General features: G+C 34.3%; 1 protein-coding gene across 1 annotated transcript; it reads right to left on the reverse strand.

Annotated features, from left to right (window-relative positions):
* Positions 1-14,539: 14,539 nt before the first annotated feature.
* LOC143580184 (uncharacterized) lies at positions 14,540-15,954 on the reverse strand. Its single transcript, XM_077063282.1, has 2 exons — positions 15,568-15,954; positions 14,540-15,496 (listed from the first exon to the last, which is right to left on the reverse strand). Exons 1-2 carry the CDS (start codon positions 15,952-15,954, stop codon positions 14,540-14,542), a joined length of 1,344 nt encoding a protein of 447 aa, XP_076919397.1.
* Positions 15,955-20,183: the final 4,229 nt, after the last annotated feature.

The following is a 20,183-nucleotide window of genomic DNA, read 5'->3' on the forward strand; positions in this document are numbered from 1 at the left end:
ATATGCAACCATCAAGTTAAACTAAATAAATATGACGTTGAGATCATAGTCACATAAATCGCGGTACGCTTCGGTACGGGTACGCGGTTCTCTAGGCGATGCGAATTCGGTACTGAGGGGGTAGGTTCATTTCGGTACGCTTCGGCACGATGTACCAAGTAGTCCGGCTCGATATATGTCTAATATATTCTTATGCCTATAGTAATACAATCTTACCAAAACACAAAACTGTAAAATACTTCAAACTTCAAACAAAATCTTCATTACTAATACCACCATACAAGCACAAAGTTAAAAAGTACAAAATAAGTTCAAAACATATAAGAAAGACATTCAAAATAGAAAGTTCAGATTTCAAAAGTCAAAACAATAAAGTTCTAATCTTGTCGTTTCCTTTTCCTCTCCCATTTTGAACCCCTTCGTCATCAAGATCATCCCACATCATTTCCTCCAATATAGAACTTGAGCCTTCTATGTAGGCGCTTTCCGGATTGATATCCCACTTTTTGTTCGGGCCCGATTTATAAGATTCCGTGAAACACGATTGAAGCCTAATGTGTAACACCCTTGGCAAACACAACATCGTCCACTCTTAGGCAAATCCCACATCGGCCGTGGACAAGAGAGATCCTTGGTTCATAAGTAAATGTCCTACCTCTTCAATCACCAACGCGTTTTGGGCTTAGTTGGCTGTGGAGCACATGAAAACTCCACGGTTAAGCGTGCTTAGATGGAAGTAGTATTAGGATGGGTTACCTCCTGGGAAATCTCCATCCGGGCTACCAAAAACAAATCCGTGAGCTCTTCGTGGGCAGAGCATACAATATTGGTGGTGCTGTAACATCGAGAAAATTTCGAGTTCAAAATGTCAACTTTCCAAAGTATAGGGACTAAAATTGCCAAATTCCAAACCTTAGGGTTTAAAACAAAAATTTTGTTTTCTTGTCCTATCGCGATACGCGACGGGACAAAGGACAATCCCATCGCGTATCGCGATGGGGCTTGGTCAAAGGTTCTAGACGAAGTCAACAGTGATACGCGATCGCTGTTGAGCCGACTGTCATCGCGTATCGCGATGACGTGGCCTGACACATTGTGACACGTGTACCACGTGGCACACGGTGGCACCGTCTCCTGCCACGTGGCAACACGTCCGCCACGTGTCCTCCACGCGGCACAAAACCTGCCACGTGTCACCACGTGGCAGGTCTACGTGGTGACTGGCTGAGCCTACATCGCGATACGCGATGGGCTTAGCCAGGATGCCATCGCGTATCGCGATGGACTCCAATTTTTGCCTATAAATAGAAGGTTACGGGTTCAGTCCATTCACACCTCAATTCACACACACAGTCATCTCTCTAACATCTCTCTATAATTCCAAAATCATACCTTTGATCTGTCTCGTAAAACGTGCTCCGATTCCTCGATAAACGTTGTCCCGATCTTTGATTTCCGTATTGACGTTTCCTCGAAGTGCGTGCCACCCTCCACCCACATACGACCAAAGAGGTGTTTGTTCTCGAAAGGCGTGTTGGCAATTGTCGAAGATTAGTGTTGTCGTTGGCGTGCCCAAGTTGATCGAGAAAGTGGAGTGGCGTTGGAATGCTGCTCAAGTTATAAGGTTTCTAAACACCAACAAGGTTAGGCGTAACGACAAAATGAATATAATATAAATATTATATTAAGGGCTTAAAGCCTTAAGTCGAGGTTATAACTAGATACCTCGATAAAAGAGATATAAACATAACAAAGAAAAAGATTAAAAGAATAAATTGTAAATACGTATATATGTGTGTAAGTATATATGTATGTTCTTTGTTATGAAAGTATTATTTAAGTAAAAATGAGTATTCTTAAATAATAAAAGAAAAGAATACGTTTCTTAGAGAAGAAGAAACGTCGGGTTTTCATATAAACTAAAGGTTTATAATTTACTTTTAAACTAAAGGTTTTCAAGTAAAGAAATATATGAACTAAAGGTTCATCGAGGTAGAGATATAAAATAAGACTAAAGGTCTTAAGCCGGATTGTATATCCGCTAACAAATGGTTATACTCGTACTATAGGTGCGAGATAGCAAGGGAAAGACCCTCGGACAGTGTTGAAGCCGATCCCAAAGCGATAAGGTGAATACGCCCCCAAAGTTTTATAAACTCGTTTTCAAACGAGTCAAACATTTTATATGAAAATTGTTTACAAGGAACTACGTGTTCCTAAAACCATTATAAATGAGAGTATAAACCTAGCCCTCAGGCTGTGGTATACGTATGTCTGGATCCATACATAGGTGGTACTACGCGATGGGCACATTGCATCACCTTGATTGTAGGACGCTTTCCCGCTGGAAGTACGATCGTTGTGTATATTTACGGGTACTTAACTAAGTCGAACGCTGCGGTGTTTGCTGAGGTGACCTAGAGTAGAGACTTGAATTTATAAATGTGTTATTTAACTTTGTTATTCCTAAGCCACGATGTACCGAGGCATGCGTAGTCTCGAGGGGTAATAAAGTAAAAGAAAATATTTTTGCGTCAGCGTGTTCACCAGCATTCGTTGCTGACGTATTTTATTTACATTTTGCAGGTGAACAAGATTAGCGCTTGGAATGTCGAAGTGCTATTTATATATCAGATGGCTCGGATTTTCTTTTGCGAACTTGAATACATATAATGGTGGTTTGTAACTAAAAAAAATAATCTTTTGAAACTTATACGAGAATCTTTTATAATCCCGTCTTTTGTAATATTACAACTTTGATCCTTATATTTTATAAGATTTCCGCTAATCAAACGTAACTGTGATTTATATACAAATATGGTACTAACTATTGGGTCACACGCCTAGGCCCCTAAGTGAGGGTGTGACAAGGTGCGAGGGGGCCGGATGTTACAGGTGGTATCAGAGCCACTCTTGTGTCGTTCGGGATGATGGGACACTCCTCATCGAGGACGATGAGTCCAAAGGGGGGTTGTTTGTAACACCCTTGCAAACACAACATCGTCCTACTCTTAGGCAAATCTGTAACGATTCCGGCAAATTCAGGTATACCCTAGCCGGGAATATACTATTTACGTGTTATTTAATATTGATTATATGAGTTATAGCACGTTTATACGAATATATATGGTTCACAGTATGAATCATACTCAATTATATAGTGAATCATATTGGAATTACAATTAACCAATGAACGATTATTGAAACCCGAACGAATCGGGAATTACATTATAGACGAAGTATATAATGTTTAGTGATATTTACGAGGTATTAATGCTTCGGGATAAGTGAATTATAGCACAGAAAAAGGATTTCGATTTATTAGTACGTCGGTACGATAAACGAAACCTTTAACACCAAACCAAGCAAGAGACGATCAATCAAGCCGAAAAAGATGCGTTAATTATTAATGATATGATGTTTTAATGTCATGGGTTAAGTTTGAAAGTTTTTAAATCAGTTTTATGAAAATTTTACTTTAACCCGAAAAACGACCATTTTAATTTCGTTTCAAGCCGAATTACGAGTTTAAACGAGAAACGAACTGAACCAGATTATCCACAACATTATCCGGATTGTGTAATCCAAATGTGTGGACAATATTTGAGATGTGGGCCCCCCCCCCCCACACACCTCATTAGGCCGGCCACCCCTCCCCACACCCTTTTACACATTACATTTTCTTTTTTTCTTCACAAACTCTCTCAAAACTCTCTCAAAACTCTCTCAAATCTCTAACTCTTTCAAGTGTTCTTCCAAGATCATCCCATTTTAACCAAGATTTTGAAGGTATAAGCCTATTACAATACATAATCTTTGGTGTTAATTACTTAGTTTGAGTTGTTTTTGCAAGAACAAAAGGTTCCAAGTGAAATATGGGTGAAAACCCGAGATGGAACCGGTTCTCGTATGATCAAGGGATGTATACAAGTTATACAAAGGATCTTGATCCAAGAAATGAGTAAAAAGAGTCGAGAACGGATTTTTACGGTCAAAATCGTTGTTTTGATGTTTTTAACCGACACTTTGAAAGAAATGGCTTGATTGTGGGTATAACTTGCTTGGTGTGGTGTTGATGTGCTTGTAAGTGTTGTATCTAGCGGCTAGCAAAGGCTAGAAACCGAGATCCTTGCGATCTAAAGCTAGAAAACACAAAATAGTTCGGTTTTCGTGTGTTTATGAAAAATGGACAGATTGTTGTGTGCTTAGAGTTGGGTCACGAAATTTCACAGAGATGATCTACACATGATAATATGAGATCTGTGAATTTTTGGTAATTTTGGATAAAAGATGAATATTTGGTGAATTTAATGCTCGGTTTTGGCCAAAAATAGTGAAAAATAGAAAAAACATGATGAAAAATTCCGGAAAATTTAAGATAAGCTTTTTATAACATATAAAAGTCACCCACAAAATTTGAGCTCAGTTGGGAGAGCCTAAGTAGGCTTTTCGGTGAAACGAGTTCTAGGGCTTTTCTAGCTCGGTTTTGGGTGAAAATGGCTTGAAAAATAAGTTTTAAATCTGGGAAAATTCCAGGAAGTTATGAGGATGATAGAGATCATCCCAGAAAAATTTGGGATTTTTCTAAAGTGTTTTGGTATTTTTGATATATTTAGTGTTTTAATAAGATTTAAAAATAGATAAATAAATGTAAATATAGGAAAATAAATCTGGGAAAATTCCAGAAAGTTATGAGGATGATAGAGATCATCCCAGAAAAATTTGGGATTTTTATGAAGTGTTTTGGTATTTTTGATATATTTAGTGTTTTAATAAGATTTAAAATAGATAAATAAATGTAAATATAGGAAAATAAATCTGGGAAAATTCCAGAAAGTTATGAGGATGATAGAGATCATCCCAGAAAAATTTGGGATTTTTCTAAAGTGTTTTGGTATTTTTGATATATTTAGTATTTTAATAAGATTTAAAAATAGATAAATAAATATAAATGTAAGAAAATAAATCTGGGAAAATTTTTACAAAATTCCTTACTGTCAAATTAAGTTTTGTGCAAAGTTTCAAGACCCGAGACTAATCGGGTAAATTATTTGTGCTAAAAAGAACATAAAAACAAGTTTTTAAAGCTTAAAACGTGTAAACCGGCAAAGTTCGCATAAGCGAGCTGACTGGTACATGAAAACTCTAAAAATAGACTATTTCATAAATCTAAGTAAATTAAGTAAAAATAAATCATCCGAAAATAATTCGGATGATTTGGGTAATTTTACCCGATTGTACCGTTTCCGGCACCGAAATACCGGAAACGGGCCCCACGGCCAAACGGGGTGTCAAACCGAGCTATAATTTCATCACCTTAACTAAATTGACTGTGAAACTCTAAGCAATGTTCAATCTGAGTCCTTAGAAGTGTCACGGGGTTAACATTGTCCCGAATCGAGTACATACTGGGTTAACAATGTTCCCAGATGTACCGATTGATATGTATTTAAGTTATGGGAATTAATATAGTAACGACTAGATATTATATTACAGATCCAGGCACGTAGCTGTTCCTTATATTACTCACCGACTCACAAAAAGGTGAGTTTTCACGAGCCCCTTTTTAATGAATTGTTTTAATTATATTTTCCCGGGGCGGAAAACATGTCTTATTTAAAGTATTTAAGTACATACCGATCGTATGGAAATACTTGTACATTTATATATATATGGACTGATGCATAGAATATATAAAATGTTTATAATGTGTTATTGTTCTGGGGTAACATAGTTCCCAGGGGGTTATATTGTTCTGGGGTAACATAGTTCCCAGGGGTTATTATTGTTCTGGGGTAACATAGTTCCCAGGGGTTATTATTGTTCTGGGGTAACATAGTTCCCAGGGGTTATTATTGTTCTGGGGTAACATAGTTCCCAGGGGTTATTGTTGTTCTGGGGTAACATAGTTCCCAGGGGTTATTATTATTCTGGGGTAACATAGTTCCCAGGGGTTGTTATTGTTCTGGGGTAACATAGTTCCCAGGGGTTATTATTGTTCTGGGGTAACATAGTTCCCAGGGAAGTTAAATGAAATGTTCTGGGGTAACATAGTTCCCAGCATGATTATATGGTTAATAAATGATTATAAAAAATGATTTGTCAGTGTTTATTTAAATTAGTGAAACTCACCAACTATTCGTAGTTGACCCGTTTTCTTTACATGTTTTCTAGGTATGCCCAAGTTGGAATGATTGATATGTGCTTAACTATCTGTGCTACCTGTTGGAAGCTTGCTGCTCTATGTTTTGTAATGAATTTATTAATGTTTTATTGGTTAATATATGTGTGTAACACCTAGACAGTAATCGCAACTCGCAACAATGTAATATGTTATAAATTAATGTAGTGGTATTTCTTTATAAGCAATGCTGTTGATATCAGATGTGTCTGTTGCATCCCGTGTACGTTTCCGCTGCGGTTACGGGGTGTTACAAAATCCACATCGGTCGTGGTCAAGAGAGATCCTTGGTTCATAAGTAAATGTCCTGCCTCTTCAATCACCAACGCGTTTTGGGCTTAGTTGGCTCTAGAGCACATGAAAACTCCACGGATAAGTGTGCTTAGGTGGAAGTAGTACTAGGGTGGGTAGCCTCCTGGGAAGTCTCCATATGGGCAACCAAAAACAAATCCGTGAGCTCTTCGTGGGCAGAGCGGACAATATTGGTGGTTGCGAGGGGCCGGATGTTACATAATGTTAGAGTGAATAAACACAAGTTTATCCGCTCTCTTGGAATTTAAATGTAACATTCGTTACTTTTCAAACCCGAAAATCCGACCCGTTTTAATTTTCAGTTTTTATTTATAAATATATGTATAGAAACATATTATAATATCCAACTCCATAATAAAATATATACATTCAACATTTCTAATCCCCGATGTGACACCCGGCATTTTCAGTTAAATCATGTTGACTGTGTCAGTAGACCTAGTTAGTTCTGTTAACTAAGTTAATGAACTCCCATGCATATAGTGTCATGTATGCATACATTGAGTCAGTTGGTGTCGTTGGTGACCTAAGTGAGAGTAACTAGCTATTGATAACTAGAATAATAAACTTGTCACACATGTTATAATATATGATAGGTTATAAGTGGCCGCATTATCCGAGTACGTTGGTGCACAATCCCAACTGGAAAGGACCTTACTTGCGCTTATCTGAGTACGCTGGTGCACAATCCCAGTTGGAATGGACCTTACTTGCTCATTTACACTTGTTCATGTAATTGTATAGTTTTTATGTATGTATATAAAAACTTGTGTGAACTCACCAACTATTCATTTAGTTGACTTTATATATATATATATATATATATATATATATATATATATATATATGTTACAGGTAAAATTATTAGAAGATGAAACGGAGAAGACACTAGAAACTTAGGTTATATTAATAAATGGACAAGTTGTTAATTGTTCTTGTATTTTCCTTGGTATTTCTCTTACTTTCAAACTTGTGTACTTGTTAAATCAATTAATGGTATTATTGTCACTTAATAGTGTCACATGTGTTTTGAGCAATCTGTACGTCACACTCAGGCATTTCTGCTTTAGCCGGTGGTGTTACAAATTGCTATCAGAGCCGTGACTATAAGATAGGACATTAGACATAGTGTTCTAGTTGGTTATATATAGTTTATTTGCTTAATTGATTAGGTTGCATGATTAGAAATTATGTGAGCCTTATGTGATTGTTCGAAGCACTTACTTGACACGATTATACTGATGATTCAATTACTTCAATTACACAAGCACACACAAGTCCAAGGCTTATGCCTAACGTAAAGATTCTCGAGGATTCTCAATAATCCGATATTCGATTTTCAGTTTTCGATGGTTTATGCGACGTTTGACGTCTAACTCGCTATGTTTTTACAATGCGTTTTAACTGAAAGTCTGTCAAGTCGTGGTGATCCATGAATACTCAGCTTTCGGTTCAATTTAAATTACGCATTTTAATACGAGAATAGTTAAGTTCAAAAATTTTGTGACTCATTTTCTTTATTTATACATCCATTTACGGTTTAAAATTTTAGAATTTCGAAGGTAACAACCGAATTTCAATACGATTAATTTATTATTTTATTATTACGATTTAGAATTGAAAGTTCAAAAAGTTATGGTGATACATATATGGTTGAATTTCGATTCGATCATTTTATTATTTATTCATTTACTACTACGTTTTAGAATTGAAAATTCTAAAGGTCATGGTGATACATGAATGGTCGAATTTCATTTCAATTACCTTATCACTATATTCCTTTATCTTATGTTTTAGAATTGAAAGTTCGAAAATTCATGGTGGTTCATGAACACTCGATTTTCAATTCGAATTCACTATTTATTGTTAAGTTTAATACTTTTTCCAAATGATTATTCAATAATTTATGAGGTTTTCGTTTATTGAAAGGTGAAAACTCATGACGTTTCATGGGAATTCCAATTTCGATTTCAAATTTGTTTCATGCGATTTCTTTTCTTTACTTGTTTCTATTGGTGTATCTATTAGTCGTTATCATACTTACGCCCCAAGTCACGTGAATTCTTCATGTTTCGTATCATGCCTCCATGTTTTCCTAGTTGTCACACTCAACTCACAAAATGACAGTCCAAGATATCAAGAAAATGGCCTCCGCGATCCCGATCACCCCACGTTTAACCACACCCACCTTCATCGCTATAGTAAATTCAAATTCAAACCAGCACCTTTCTTGGAAACGCAAGCCAAACACAACCGAAAAGCCTCGCGCTGAAACACACCCCTTATATAGTATGTGTAAATCCAACCACTTTACTTCCCTGAAACGTTGATATACTTCAATATGTGGTAGATTCAATTACCACTTATTGCTAAAACCCACCCAAACTCAACGCCACTCACCCATCTTCGAGACATGTACCTAACCATTTGTCTCAATCACATGTTTGACCTCATGCTTCAAGCCTACTATCATTGTGGTGACCCTAGCACACCCGTTATACTTTGGAAGGCCTAACTTGGTTCCGCCATGCAATATATTAACCCCGCGTCCTTTGTCGACCTTACACGATTTTCCGGTTTCAATACTTAGATTTTTACAAAACTAATCAAACTCGTATATATTTTTCTTTTGCATACTTTCCTATATTTTATCTCTTTTACTAACACATCACGCTTAAACCCAAATCCTTGGCTGTTTTTAACTTTCAATCAAATGGATTTTCTTTAGAAATGATTTATTACCTCTATTATTATTATTATTATTATTATTATTATTATTATTATTATTATTATTATTACTACTACCATTATTATTAGTACCATTCTAGTCATCATTATTTTTATTACCATCATTATCAATATTATTATTAATAAAATTTATTAATACTATTTATTATTATTAGTAATATTATTATTATTAGTATTATCGTCACCACTAATAACAATGTAATTATTTATTCAAACCATATTTAAAGTAAATTTTTTGTTTAAGTTTTGAGCCCTTTGAAGCTATTTCTCATTCAACAAGTCAAGTAATCTAACTTCCTAGGTCGTTGTCCAAAAGAATAAAAAAGAACAACATTTGTTTCTACGATTAGAATTTTATAAAATTTGCAAGTCTTAGCGATAGCTAAAAATCTTTTATCTAGATAAAATAGAATAAATTTTATTTCTCCATGAGATTTAAAAGCATCACGATTTACAACCGAATTTCATAATTAAAATTATCCCTTCCTTTTCCTTTCATTAACGCCAATGAGTTTCGGCTAAGAAATCATGGCACCACCTCCCACGTCAACTTTCATACCACAAAACAACTTCCGAGAAGACAAACGTGACTTTTATATCCACTTCTTTAGCTGCATTTCTTCTTTAACTTCTCCATCACGTATATTTTTCGGACATACCCAAAGTGACTTTTATATCCACTTCTTTAGAATATTGTTCACGAAGTTCGTTTCAATTGTTCATTTATCTTTGATCCATATTCGTTTGTATTTAAACGCAAATTCGTACATCATCCTTAGTCGCATTTTGTGAATTGGTTTACGTTTGTTATTTCGAATTCTGTGATCTATGACCAATTTCCCATCAACGTAACCGTTAAGTGGAAATTGGGACTATGAACATGTATGTGTACATAGTTACCTAATAAAAACCGTATTTTCATTTTATTTCTACATTTTACTATCGGTGACCGGTTCTCTCCAAACAAATTCGTTTACTTAGAACCAGGACTGTGTCCCATGTACATGCCTAGTTTATCTGATGTTATATTTTTACACAAATTGTTTTGTTTATTCTTGTACTTCTCTTCCACTCAATGTTTTATTTGAACCATTTTATTGTTCTTGATTTCATCAATCTAAGACAAATACTTTATTTTAATTTCGAAGTTGTAATTATATACTTGATAAGCACAACGTTACTATTGAAATTTTTTCTTTTCACAAACTTAATCGATTTCAATATGTTAATATTAAAATTTTCGTTTATCCATTTCATTTCAAGTTATTATCAATTTACATGTTTGTAAAATATAATTGTTTATTCATCTCAACGCTGCCATTGGTCACGTCAATGTTTTATTGGAGATTTTCATTTTTTTAAACATCATGGTATTTTGATACTTAAAAGTTTCGTTCATTTAAACTATTCTTGAACCCAATGCGTTAACAAATTACATGTTCATATTTCGTTGGTTAAATGTTGCGTTTACTTGTCACGTTATTCTCAACCTCATTATTTCAATTACATGTTACGATGTTCATAATTCAAATGTTTTCATTTTTTAATTTCATTACCTCTTTTATTTTGTTCTCAACATCGTTTACTTGGTTCAGACTATGATGATTTCATTTATTTGACTTAGTGTTTTCGCGTTATCCTTGGCCTGAATGGTATAACAATGTGTTTTGTAATGTTTTACCCTTATAATTCATTATTTTTTTTTATTTTTAACGTTATATATGAGAATTTTATTTATATATCTAAGGTCTATGTCTTAAAACCACACAATATGGGCACATTATATGGACCATCCGACGATAGAGGTAATTATGGGTCGACACGTAATTATCAAAGTCCTCGCATGAAAAATATAATAAGTCTAGTTGTGTGAAATAACTCGGAACTTGAAATGACTTTGGGGAACGAGACAAACACAATATGATAAGAGCATGGTGGATACGCCGCTGGTACATCTTATATTCCTATATATAAGTATTCTTGTCATATTTTCTATTTGTGGCGTTCTCTTGGGTCATTAAAAGATCGGCGTTATTCTATTTTTTTTATTATGTATGTATAAAATTGTTTAAACTTCTAACAACTTCGTATATTAGTTTTTCTCTTTTAAAATTTTATTTCTATTTTAATTTCGGGATGAAATTTCCAAAAGATGTAAGTCCTGTAACATTCGTTACTTTTCAAACCTGAAAATCCGACCCGTTTTAAATTTTCAGTTTTTATTTATAAATATATGTATAAAAACATATTATAATATCCAATTCCATAATAAAATATACATTCAACATTTCTAATCCCCGATGTGACACCCGGCATTTTCAGTTAAATCATGTTGACTGTGTCAGTAAACCTAGTTAGTTCTGTTAACTAAGTTAATGAACTCTCATGCATATAGTGTCATGTATGCATACATTGAGTCAGTGGTGTCTTTGGTGACCTAATAACTATAATAATAAACTTGACACACATGTTATAATATATGATAGGTTATAATAAATTTGTCACTCATGATATGTTACATGTATTATATGTGGTGGGTGAAATTGTGTTACATTCTACATGATTAGTTGTTGTATACTTATATGTTGTAGAAGAAGTGAATAATCAAAATAACATAAGCTATGATATATTACATGAAAAGTAACAAAAAGACTAGTACACAACATATGGTTACTAAAAAATGTTTATAATAGAATGTAACATGTCAGATGTTTATAATAGAATGTAACATGTCAGACATAAAAGTAACAAAAAAGATGATCAAGTTGATGGTTTTAAAAGAAATTGTGTGTCTTGTCATAAAAGAAAATATGGAAACCTTTTGTACATAAATATTATTTTAAAAATCAGTAAAATAATGAAATACATGGACTTGGTTATAGAAAATGGTTCCTTGATAATTAAAGATCATAAGGATATAAGAATCATGATTTTTGTGACTTTTGGTTTGAATCTTTTTGTTGACAGATTCTGTGTTTTAGATTGTAGATTGTATAACTTGATGATACGTTGGTGTTTCTCATTGATTTGTGATACTATGATTAGGTACATTGAATCTAGTTTTCAAAAGTTAAGAATTATAATTTTTGGACTTTGTTTGACTAGTTTTTATTAATTTACAAAATCGGGTTGCAATCCAGATTGAAAAAGAAATTTTCTGAGCTGTGTTGTAAATTGTATAACTTGAGATTGAAAATAGATATAGGTGTTATTACACTTCTAGATTGTTATAAATTGAAGTAGGAATATAATCCAATTGGTCTTGCATCAATTAGACTAATATAGAATTTTTAGAAAATATTTGTGTACTGCTTTGTTAAAATAGAGACTGAAATTAGGTTGTTGTTGAGTGTGAATATTTTTCATATTTGTGTGAATTGGAAAATTATAATAAAAATATATGTTATACATAATACTTGAAAGACTATGTGTGAATTATTTGGTAATTTAATTACAAGTTTTGGTTTGTTGGAAAAATCAGTTTTGATTATTGAAAACTTGTTAAGGATGATCAACATATTGGTTAGTGAAAATAATTGTAATTTTTAATAGATTGATTGTGGTAAATTGAATTTTGACTTTATGGGTCAACTTAGAACTATTTGACTTAGTGGTTAGTCTTACTTATGAGAAATGAAATTGGTAAAAGTGTGACTTAGTCATAGGGTTGCATGAAAAATGATTAACTGCAAATTACATGATCGATTATTAGGTTGCGACTATGAATATCTTATGAATATTTTAAGTCTAGATAATTGGTCAAAAGTCACCAATGGGTCGTCGGTCAATATTTTGGTCAACGGTCAATATTTTTAGTCAACGGTCAACAACTTGAACCTTTTGGTCAAAGTCAACGGAAAGTCAAACTTTGGTCAAACTTTTAATAATCCGTGGGATTGTTTGGATACTAAGGATTCTAGGAATCGCTTAGAAAATACTTATAGTGCTTGTATGAATATCTATTTTTTTAAGTCGTCAGTTAATATTAATTTTTATGCTTTTAATTCTAGTTCGTGACGTTCAATTGCTTCGATTTCATTTACGTACTTTCGATTTTATTTCAAATTTGTCTTCAACATCAAGGTGAGTTTCTCACACCCCCTTTTTACTCTTTTACTACTTTTGGGGTAGCATATATATCCTATCCAAATTACAATTTCGTTTATTTGTTATTTACAAACTACAATTTGCTACATGGACTTGTGTGTTTACTTGTTACTTGCTCAAAATTACTTTCACATGGATTACTTCAATATAGTATGATCATACACCCCCCTTTGCGCTCAGTACATTTGTTGTTATGAGTGGAAAAGGGTCTCATTATCCGAGTACGTTGGTGCACAATCCCAACTGGAAAGGACCTTACTTGCGCTTATCTGAGTACGCTGGTGCACAATCTCAGTTGGAAAGGACCTTACTTGCTCATTTACACATGTTCATGTAATTGTATAGTTTTTATGTATGTATATAAAAACTTGTGTAAACTCACCAACTATTCATTTAATTGACTTTATTTTATATATATGTTACAGGTACAATTATTAGAAGATGAAACGGAGAAGACACTAGAAACTTAGGTTTTATTAATAAATGGACAAGTTGTTAATTGTTCTTGTATTTTCCTTGGTATTTCTCTTACTTTCAAACTTGTGTACTTGTTGTTAAATCAATTAATGGTATTATTGTCACTTAATAGTGTCACATGTGTTTTGAACAATCTATACGTCACACTCACGCGTTTCTGCTTTTGCCGGGGTGTTACATTAAATGATTCTGCTTCACGCTATGGATATAGGAGTATATACACCAATTTCTCTCGGCCGAAGAGCTACTAATTGGTTGTGAAAGTACCTTTTTTGCTACTTCGGCTATTTCGGGTGTCTCTGATCCATAGGTAGACCACCAATCACTTGCATCCATAACAACAGCATCGGCTTGGGTTGCGACTCTTGCATATAATCCTTTCTTCATATGAAAAGTTGCAAATTGTTGTTGCAACACTTGTCGTTCAGCCTCGTTTTCAGAAATTCTTTGAAACGCCTCCATAACACCAAGTGTAACTTCTTTGTCATTGTTAGGAGCCTTTCTACGCTCTCCACCGGGTGCCAACTTCTCCAAATAGTATCTATCATAAAACTTAGGACTTAAAGCAAAGCCTAAACAATGAAGAGGGATTATCATCTTATTCCATCGAGCCACAATAATCGCTTTAATTTCAGGGAAATAACTCGAGAACTTGTTTTCCACCATAATATCTTTAATTTCACCAACCATGTTATCCATTTTCTCATAAATTTCTCACATTCTAGGACCTTCACCATCACAAAATTTAACTAGCAAATAAATTGGTTTTGTGATGGCTAATATGTTCTCAACATCTTCCCAAAACAAGTCATCATTGATGGTCTTAGCCACATTTTCCCCGGTTGTTCGACTATTTTCGTCCCCACTTTTCATCAATTCCCTCCAAGAATTGAGGACGGTAACTGTTGCTAGTGCCTCTCGACATTTCAATAACCTACTCAAGAGAATATAATGTGATGCAAAACGAGTCTTTGCAACTTTCAATAATTCAATCTTTGAGTTTTCTTTGAAAATTGCTAAAGCATGAGTGTGGATAAGGAAATACTTAACAACATCCTTGCCTCTTTTATAAGTTTCAAACATCCAAAAAAATGCATTTACCATGTCTTTAAAAATAAGATTTAACGTGTGTACGCAACAAGGGGACCAAAATATATGTGGATATACCTTCTCGCTCTCTTTTCCGGCAGCCTTGGAATTCGCCGCGTTATCCGTCACAACCGACAACACGTTGCTTGGCCCAATCGTCTCAATAGCTCCATTAAGAAAGTTAGCAATTTCCACTCCAGTTTTCTCCACCCCTAAAAAATCCTCCGCGTACATGAACATTGCGCTACGTGAATTAACCGCAAGTTCATTGATAAGTGGACTCCTTATGACATTAGACCACCCATCTGAAACAGTCGATACTCCTTGGGTGTACCACGTATCTTTAACGGGTGCTAACTCCTTCTCCACGTCCCTTACGCATTCGTCAAGTAGTACCGTTCTCGCCTTTTCACTTGATGGTGGCTTATATCCAACAGGTGCATTCCTTATAGCATATATCATTTCAAGAAAGTGTGGGTTACGTAACACATTAAACGGAATTCCGTTTGCACACAAGCCTCTCTCTATCTTCAAGTCCACCACGTTTCTCTCTAACGCGCCAAAAGTTTCAACAATGCCTTTCTTTGAAGGTGCACGAGTGGATAAAACTGATTTTTTTTTAAAGTCTTTCCCGAATTCTCAACTTCTTTTACCTTGGTAAAAAGCCTTTCGTACAGCCCTCTATCTCTAAGTACCGCTGAGCATCTTTTAATCTCAGTTTTTTTGCCCACAGCAGCCCCGAAGAAATGAACGTGAATTCTCGTGTAAGTGCTTGTGAACTTGTCCTTACAGTGAATGCAAGTCCACTGTTTGTTACCTCCAGGATTCTTACTATTTCTCGCACCATGGAATGTTACTTCACTAAGTGGTGGCTTAGATGAATCTTTGTCAATTTTCGATTGACTACCACCTGATGCTGCTGCTGATGGATGAACAGTCTCATCATCATCAACGTCAATGTAAGTATGTTGCGTCTCACTTACATGTGTATCACTTTCATCTATTGTTCTTTGTGATTGAGATTGACTTCCAGAAGCCATTCGTAAATTTCTAATATTGGGCAGAACCACAGAAGTTACAGACTAGAAGTTTGCAGATTGTTTTTTGAGTGTGAGTGTGAAATTAGAGATGAAAGAAGTAGGATTTTATAATAATTAAAGACTTTATAATAATAATAGCCTTTATAATAATGACTGTGGAGTGAGAAGTGTGAACGTCGTTCCTAAATTCCCGCCCAAAAATATTGACCGACGCAATAGCGATTTCAATTAACGATAATCGCGAATTCATAATCAAATCGAACGACGTACCAGGCTCAATTGAATCGCGAATTAGGGTTTTATGGATCAAATCGTACCGGCAACTGGAATCGCGAATTCTCCGGCGACCGGAACGCCGGCGAATTGCGATTGGGTCCACATCGTACCAATTCGAAATTTGCGGCTAGGCTAATGATTTAACTATGGTTGAGATCAAAACCAACCAAATACAAACTAAATAAATACGTTATACGTCTAATACAAAATTAAGCAGAGAATTGGCGGCCAATGGCGGAGGATGAGCAGCGACCGATGGCGGAGGTGAATATGAGCAGCGGCGGAGATGAATATGAACGTTTAGGGTTAGGGTGGAAAATGGAACGCATACTAATTATTGAGTGTGTGAACTATGAAGTCTCATCTCTCGGTTACTCGGTATATGAAATTATGAATATGGACTATGGAGTATAATAAAGGAAATTGGGCTGGATTAAAAGAAAGCCCATGTGTTAATAATTGTGCTCAATAATTATATGCATGTATGTATATATATAATAAATTAAAAAATAGTTCGAGCCAATCGAGCGAGCTCGAGTCGAGCCGGGGCTAGCTCAGGCTCGGCTCATTTAGAAATCGAGTCGAGCTAGGCTCGGCTCGTTTACAATCGAGCCGATTTCGAGCGAGCTTTCTCCAAGCTTCGAGCAGTGAGCTTTTTGAACAGCCCTATGTTTGATACTTGGACTTCCTTAGTTTTATATTACTTACGATCGGTACACTTGCCGGTTGTGTGTAGTTTTGTTAGGAAAATCCATTTTATAAATTTAAAGCTTAGTTGTGAGTTTCGTAGAAAGAAACACCCTTTAGACACACATCATAGTGACACGGGACAAGTGAGTCTTAGTGGGCTACAACTAGGGTTGTTCACGAACCGAACCGAACGCGGACATGCTCATACTTGGTTTGGTTAGAAAGCGAGCCGAACCGAGCGGATTGAATTTAAAGAAACGAGCGATATATTTATGCTTGAACTTGGTTTGGTTTTGAAACCGAGCGGCTTGGTTCGGTTTGGTTTTGCTTGATTTCGTACAAAGTTTCCAATTTTAAATTACTAAAACTTCAAATATCATTAATTCAAGACTTTTAACTCTAAATTGTCTAAACTTTCACCTTTAAAATATATAAAACTCATAGTTTACAACAAAACATATATAAAACGAGTGGTTATGGTTTAAATTTGAACTTTGAATTCAACACAAAAGAGGAAAATTTTAAAAACTTTAAAAAATAGTATACTTTTATATATATACATAAAGATTATATATAAAACTAATAAATAAAAAATAATTCGAGCAAAACGAACCGAACCAAACCGAGCGAGGCTTTGCTCGTGCTTGGATTGCTTTTAAACTGAACCGATCCGAACGGCTCACTTCCAAACCGAGCCGAAATCGAACGAGCATTTTTCGAGCAAAATTCAAGCGAACGACGAACGAGCGACGAGCAGTTTGGACAGCCCTAGCTACAACAGCCTCAAACAGTTTTCAGTTGTGCAACAGCCTCAAACTATTAGTCTTCATAGTTCTTTTATCTCTCATATAGTGATATTTGGATTGTAATTTAACGGATTATGAGCATCCTCTAAGTAGCATAAGAATTTCTAACTTACAAGTAGTCAAGGCCATCTCAGTCTCGTACAGGACCCGGGCGACGTTTAGGGCATGTTGTTGATGAGAGCATAGATTTTTTTTTAAAAAAAAGATATATATATATACATATAAATATATTTAACATTAGTAAGTGAACTTGGTTGATAAAAAATCAATAAAAGCACCAAAATCTGAACATGTCTATTGACATCAAACAATTTAATAATATGTTACTAGACCTAAGCATACTAATGAAGTTATGGACTTGTAGGTAGGGATGAGCGTTTTCGGTATTGATATTGATTGGTACCGAGTCACAAGTTTTGAGTTTTCGGTACCGGTATTTCTCAAATTTTGCACGAAATACCGGTACCGAACCGAAAATTTCAGTACCGATACCAAAAATTTCCGAAATTCGGGATCGGGATTTTCAGGATCGATACCGGTACCATCCCGAGCTCATCCCTAGTTGTAGGTAACCTAACAAGATGTTTTACTGGTCCATTTTGGAAGTATATATATATATGTGTGTGTGTGTTTGATTTCATTTGAAAACCACTTTTAGTTTTAAAACTCGAAAGAACTAAACGTAATAATTTTTTATTTTTTATTTTTAAATTTTGTTTACATATATGTAGGTTACATGTACGTAGAAAAATAACAAAAAATTTTACGCACCAAGTCTACTTTTTACATAGGTATAACGGACGTTTAAATTAGTGTAATCACTGTACATTTTTATTTTTTTTCCTACTTAATTTTTTAATTAGATCTAATTTCAACCACATAATCTAACATATTTAATTAAATGTGTAGTTAAGAATGGATTCTTAAAGTTTTTAAAACTCACCAAGTTTTCAAATTGTCCCTCCCTATATATATATATATATATATATATATATATATATATATATATATATATATATCTTTTCTAATACTCGTATTGTTCTAAGTCGTTTAATTTGACGGTTGAGACATCAAAATCATTTTCCTCTCTTGTTGAGACTATGAACTTCGTAACTCAGGTCATTATACTTTTTGGATTATCAATACCATGAGAAACAAGGAGGGACGAATAATAAGCAGACACGACCTGAAAATACTATACAAGTATACAACACATTTTATACAGCCGATTATACATTTTGAGCACATTAGTAACATGACCAAAGCCATGATCCAACTATTACTCCACTCCGTAGCTTAGGAATGCAAATGGTACCTTGAAACAAGTATGGGAAGATGTTGGACGTGGAGTGTTCAACAAATTGAATCACACTTTTTGAAATTTTATATTCTTTTGCCTGAATTCGTATTCGAATTGATTTGGATTTGATTTAATCAATTCAAAGTTTATGTCAAATTCTATTCAATTCGTATTTGAAACTTGAATTCAAATAAATTTAATTTAACTCAAATTCACCCTAAATAAAAATTATTGTATTTTACATATCCATGCGATTGAGTCCTTAGGTTTCCGAAATAGTGTAAAAAGAAGTGCTTCAAGTCATTGCTATTTGGCTCGGACATGTTCTAAAAAGTCAAGGTATTTCGAATTGTTTGTTGACACGGACAAAGTCAAGGAAAACCTTTGAAGTTTTTTCAATATTGAACCTTAGACATATAATAGTTCCGAATCGATTCTCTTTAGAAAGAAGATCTTTTGTCTCATGGTAGCATGCTCCAGTCCCCTTACGAAACTTTCATTGTTGGTTTAGCCATACACTTCGCATGTTTCTAGCGATTCACATGGAATCATTAAATTATACAAGTCTTGGATAAGAATCTAGAACGTACTTTTATTTTTAAAACTACTACAAAATTAATGATATAACACTGTCAAAATAACAAAATCATAATTAAAAAAAACCCATAAAAATTTAAATTAGCCACAATGCCAAATGAGAAAAGGTTTAAAGTAAAATACAAATGGGCTAACATTAAAATCGGGAACCCCATATTACAAGTTAATAAGGTATAAATAGTCAAACATTCAACACATTCAGAATACAATAAAACCTTCATAAACTAATGATACTTTAAAGTGCAATACTGCAATGTACGTTCACAAAGTAATTTATTAATTTAAAATATTTTACGCATAAACTTTAAATTTCCAAGTGCAATGTACATTCACAAATTAATTGAATTTGTAAAGTTTATTGTTTTTTAATAAGTAAAAAGTAAGTTCATGGTACCAAAAATAAATTACAAAAACAAGTTTCAAGGCAATAACTCTTCACAACTTTTTGTTGCGATACGAGAAGAAAATGCTCCAACTCTTAAGCGCAATAAGTAGATTTAAAGATGAACTCAATATAGATTTAAAGTTTAACCAAAAAAAAGTGACTATAGATTCATTTT

This window comes from Bidens hawaiensis, unplaced genomic scaffold (assembly GCF_021521415.1).
Source record: "Bidens hawaiensis isolate Kalapana, Puna unplaced genomic scaffold, B.hawaiensis_p1.1 tig00030276_1, whole genome shotgun sequence".
NCBI classification, from domain to species: domain Eukaryota; kingdom Viridiplantae; phylum Streptophyta; class Magnoliopsida; order Asterales; family Asteraceae; genus Bidens; species Bidens hawaiensis.